At 42.2% G+C, this 5,582-nt stretch overlaps 1 protein-coding gene across 1 annotated transcript; it reads left to right on the top strand.

Annotated features, from left to right (window-relative positions):
* The first annotated feature begins 3,237 nt into the window (after positions 1-3,237).
* On the top strand, positions 3,238-4,739 carry LOC139662758 (trace amine-associated receptor 13c-like). Its single transcript, XM_071541467.1, has 2 exons — positions 3,238-3,401; positions 3,929-4,739. Exons 1-2 carry the CDS (start codon positions 3,238-3,240, stop codon positions 4,737-4,739), a joined length of 975 nt encoding a protein of 324 aa, XP_071397568.1.
* The last annotated feature ends 843 nt before the right edge of the window (positions 4,740-5,582 follow it).

The following is a 5,582-nucleotide window of genomic DNA, read 5'->3' as shown; positions in this document are numbered from 1 at the left end:
CATGGTGTCCACTGCAGTGGACAGATACCTAACTCCTTCAAAATAAAATATATTGGAAAGAAAAGTTATTGGCATGATTTTTCACTTGTTTAAAAGTAAAAACAAACATAAGAAAAAATATTTGTGATTTAATAATTCATGCATGAAAGGGCTTTACCTTGCAAGGCAGCTGGATTCGCGAGATCACGATCACGCGAGAATCCATCTTGCCAGGCTTCAAGTTATGCATTTGTGGCCGAACCACAGTGGTGCGGACCAATCAGTGTCCTATGAGGGCAGCTACGGGCATGGTTTAGGTGTGGCGACAGCGAGAAGCGACTGTTCGTTCGCAACAATGGTGGCTCCTAAAGAGGCTAGCGAGAGTATTTCTTAATTGAAAGAAGAGCAAAGAACGGCACTGAAGGTTTTTCTGGATGGAAAAGATGTTTTTGCTCTTCTCCCGACTGGCTTCGGCAAGAGTTTTATATGGTTCGTTGATCTGATTGGTTGAAGATGATTCATCCAATCAGCTGCCAAGTATTTTTTGAAAGTGCCTGCCCTTTTCCAAACAGTTTCCAAGTATGACTTCCCAGATGGTTCTGTGTAACAAACTACCTGGCAAGTCAGGTTAGAAAGGGCTAGGTTTGTGAGTATTGCTCCATCTTTTGCCTTGACTGGTTTCTCCATTTGTTGGTATTTCCCTGCCAGCTTCCTTGTTATGTTGTACAGTTGTTTCATGTTTATGTTGCTGCTGCCTCTTCTGCATCCTTAGCTATGTTATCTAGGTGTGTTTTTTGTTCATCCTGATGGTTTTCCTGACTGCCTTGTGTGCTTTAGTCTTGTCTCTCTCTTCTCCACTTATTCCTCCGACCCACAGTCAACACACTCAGAGGATTTCTCTGAATTGGGTCCTTGGAAGGGTTTGTCTGAGAAAAGTGTTTCTGATGAGTAGCTGTCGATATACATGTTTGAATATTCCATGTAAATACAGAAGCGCAATACTGGAGTTTTGATGGCGATCACTTGATGGAAATACGTGACTATCCATATATTTGGACCTGCGTTTTCAGAATTCTAAAAAACAAGGATAGACAGGTGTGAAAGTCTTTCCCTCTCCTCCTTTTTTCCATTGACCAAGTCAGCGCCATCAAAACTCCATGTAAAATAATTTCACACATTACTCACATAGAACAACAGCGTGATGAGATCCTGGACATGAAATAGTCTATGGCTACGTACACACTGCAGCTAAATACAGTTGTCACTCCTCATTGGAGTGCTTAATCCTGTTAAGTTACTAAATCCTGTTAACTCACTACCTGAAAATTCAGGTAGGCTATTGACAACCGAATTTGAATGCGGAGTAGTGTGTACCAAAATCAGACTGGACAACTGGTTGTTATGTGACGTAAGGCACAACACTCGTTACGTTACGTAACATTGTCACCGTTAATTTGAAAGAGACGGAGGTAAGTGTTGTGAGACATTCTCAAATTTTCTATCCAGTCTGTTTCCTCAACATTGCAGTTGTTCTTACCAGTTCTGTGGTCTTGGCCCGGCCCAAATATTGCGGTTAAAAGTCCATATCAAGTCCATCCAGTGGAAAAAGAGAATATGACGCCGCTGTGGCGGTTTATTAAGATCTTATGGATAAATTCACACCTCTGGTTACTGGTGTTACTGGTGTCAAGTAAACTGAAAACACGGGCAGTGATAGCCGCTATATTGGTCTGAAGTAAACGTTACTATGGTTACAGACATTCTTTACTGCTATCGCGAGATCGGAGGAGTGGATTGACTCCTGTTACCGTTACATATACAGTCTGGTAATTTTACTCCGCTCTGCTCCAGTGTGTACCATACATATGCAAGTTCATAAATTCGGTTGTCACTACGGAATTCTGGCAGTGTGTACGTAGCCTATGCCTCCAAGGGATAGCCTGTCTGTACATAAGCTGAAAGATTCATTACTATGGCTTTAGATAAAAACATAAACAGTTCACATTATTGCTTACAGTCCTGAAGAACACGCATATTAACACTAGTAGTTGGTGACCAACCAACATCTGTTACTGCCCCCCACCAGGCTAGGCTCAAGCTCCGATGTATCTGCCAACCGGCCCAGCTGAGAGTGGAGCTCGCTGACAAGTTGCCACTGTGTGCTAGACAGCTATCAAACATTAGCAGTTGGCTAGCTGTCTCCCTGAAGCCCCTCTCCACCGGTCAAGTGAGAGCAGCCTGCTGTCTCATAGCCTCCAGGTTGTTAACAGTCACTTGGCAAAGCTACAATGCATCTATTGACCAGCCAGCGGAGAGCGGAGCTTGTCGAATAGTCATCGCCAGTCAGGCTTGTTTCTCGGTCATCTTCCCCAAACACAAACTCTAGCATTCTTCTTCTTCTCATCAGTTTCCGGTAGCCGGAGTTCTTGCCAAAATATGCAGATTAGATGCAAATCCCCCCCCCAACTGAAAACCCCTCCCCTCGACGCCAAAAGAGTGACCAGGAAACTGTAATTGAAAAAAAGAAACTTTGAATGAAAAAGAAACTTTGAACGAAAAAAAAGATAAGATTGTACATTGTGCATGCATTCAGTTCATTTTTTATGCCAATGTTTTATTTTTCAAAACATCTTACCCACAGCGCAGCCAAGGGCCTCACACGGCAAATTCAGGTCAGGCAGTCAGTCAGTCAGTCAGTCATGTAACACTTAGTGAGATGTCGCTTCATGATATGGCCTCTAGAGGACGTCTTGTTTTCATATTGCAGGGTAGGATAATGTATTAAGTGATTATGTACACTTGTGGTTCCTATCTATACCTTTATTTAGGTTACATTATCATTTTATTTAACCTATTTGCCTGATATACAAACAGCTACATAAGAGCTAAAGCTAGCTGTACATTTGACAGAATACAACCATGTTGTGGTTTAAGCAGACTGTCTGCGACTTGACTAAGACCTGTGAGACTTGGCTGAGATTTGTTCCTCAAACATTTTTGACTTGAGTCATACTTGTCCCTCAAAAACTTGGAATGTGGGAGTGTAAGCTGAAATGGGATGGAGAGGAAAAGTTCATGAGTAGGAGGGCCTAGGAAAGAGGACGTAGAGGAAGTAGAAGCAAGGGCAACAGAGAGTGTGATGAAAATGAAGAAGATGAGAACGAGATAAATACACCGTCCTCTGGAGAAGTTAGTCAGAGGGCTGCCAGACCTCAAAAGCTCTCCTTTTTGCTTTCTAGCTCACATCCTCTGATGGTGATGGAGACACTGGAAGTAGCTGAGCTCTGCGTCCCTCTCAACACCTCCTGCAGGTCGATGCCTCTGACCTCCAAGGTGGCGCTCATCAACACGCTGCTGTCCACCATCGCTCTGCTCACTGTGACTCTCAACTTGCTGGTCATCATCTCCATCTCCCACTTCAGGTACCAGTTCATTTATTCAAATATATTAAATAATAGTGTCAGTTTTTTTTTATTCTGCTTTCTTTGGCCTCTGTTTTAAAAGACCAACTTTAGCTCTTAGTCCGCCCTCCATTCTAGCTCTTTGAATGTGTTTTTAAATAGACTGGTAAGAGCTTCTCATGGGTTTCTCTTGTAAGCCTCATTCTCAGTGAGGTTTTCCTGTATAAAGTGTCACATATTGTAATAATCATCATAATCTTCCACTTCACATCCCCACTAACCTTCCCCTTCTTGTGTCATTGCACATCTTAATTTGTTGAAAAATAGTGTTGAGCTGAAACAGTGTGGAGCTATATTTGTGATACAGTTTATTGTTAATATTTCCATTCTATAGAGTTATAATTTCACTGTCCATTTTCTGTATTCTCACAATATTTGCTGTGATCTAAACTCATTTACAGTGTGACATGGATTTCTCATCAGGAGCTGAATACGCAGCACAAGAACAAATTATCAATAATCACCGTAATCATAATCTCCCACTTCAGGCAGCTCCACACCCCCACCAATGTCCTCCTCCTCTCTCTGGCTGTGTCGGACTTGCTTGTGGGCCTCCTGGTGATGCCAGTGGCCATCACCACCCTGCATTCCTGCTGGTATCTGGGTAACCTCATATGTGCTCTTTTTCAGTTTGTGGGCTTCATCCTCACCTCTGCCTCTGTTGGGAACATGGTACTCATATCAGTCGACCGCTACGCTGCTATTTGTTACCCTCTGCGTTATTCGTCCATGATAACGAACAGCAGAGTTAAAATCTGTGTGAGCTTGTGTTGGATGTGTTCTGTTTTCTTCAACTGTATAATTCTGAAAGATAACTTGTCACAGCCAGATGTGTTTCACTCCTGCTACAAAGAATGTGTGGTTTTAATGACCTACGTTTCAGCTGCTGTTGACCTCATTTTAACCTTTATCGGCCCTGTTACTGTAATCGTATTTCTCTATATGAGAGTATTTGTGGTGGCTGTGTCACAGGCACGCGTCATGCGGTCTCAAATTGCTGCTGTCAAACGTAGTACTGTGACTGGATTTGTTAAGAAATCGGAGATAAGGGCAGCTAGAACTCTTGGTATTGTCCTGCTTGTGTTTTTACTGTGTCTCCTTCCGTTTTACGTTCCCTCTATCACAGCACAGGACACCTCAACCTCTGCATCATCTGTTGCAACCTGGCTGTTCTATTTCAACTCCTGTGTGAATCCTCTGATCTATGCCCTTTTCTACCCCTGGTTTAGAAAAGCTATTAAACTCATTATCAACCTTCAGATACTGCAGCCGGGCTCCTGTGAAGCCAGGCTGATGTAGAGCAATGAGCTATATGAAATGCGACTTGTCTGTGCAGGACTGTACAGGACTGTATATCAATGCAATATTATTTTCAAAATTCTATTTTGAGAAGTTGCTTGTGTGTTCAAACTCTACAGGTACATGTGATTTACAGATGGACGTAGCAGGCAGAGCTTCTTTCATTTATGAGTTTGCTCAAATATTCATAAGCAGGCTTAAAATCAAATACAAGCACTTTTTTATGAGTGAGGCCCTGAGACTTTTTCAAATTGAGATGCTGTGTGCCCCATGCAGAACACTCATCGTGTGACAGTTGCATGTCACACCTTCAATTGTAATGGCACATTGATCATTAAATCCGTCTATAGGACACACAGGATTGTCTTGTGCAATGTGGAACGCTGCTGTTATACATGTAGTGACAGCTTTTGCAGTCTAACAGTGAAAGAATAAACAGAGAACAGCATTGTGTCATTCAGATCTGTGATTTATTTAGTAAAGATGTTGCTTTAGTGTTTATTATTGGTGCTGGAATATAATGGTGTAAAATTGGTGCTGTAATGTCGAATATGAAAGGAACAGTAAAAGTACATGTAAACTAGGATGCTGTCGGGGCCCGACAGCAAGGGTATAGCCCTGAAATTCCCCAATCCTCGAAAGCCCCATTAAGTCAAATGTAATAAAAAGCCATTCAATTAATTACCCGATAATAAAGGGTATGTACCTTAACTATTTTTTTAACACTCAATAATACATTTAACTACTAATTAAATATAGCCGCTAGCGGTGATGGCTGGGTTCATGCCAGTACAGCAGCCAGAGCTGAAACGTGGAAGTTTGCATTAAGGTTACTGTCAGTTG

The sequence above is a fragment of the Centroberyx affinis genome, unplaced genomic scaffold (assembly GCF_046629955.1).
Source record: "Centroberyx affinis isolate AG114_WGS23_722 - 3 ecotype Tasmania unplaced genomic scaffold, CSIRO-AGI_Caff_v1 ptg003886l_1, whole genome shotgun sequence".
NCBI lineage: Eukaryota > Metazoa > Chordata > Actinopteri > Beryciformes > Berycidae > Centroberyx > Centroberyx affinis.
The sequence above is the reverse complement of the archived record's forward strand: the minus strand, read 5'-3'. Positions and strand labels throughout refer to the sequence as shown.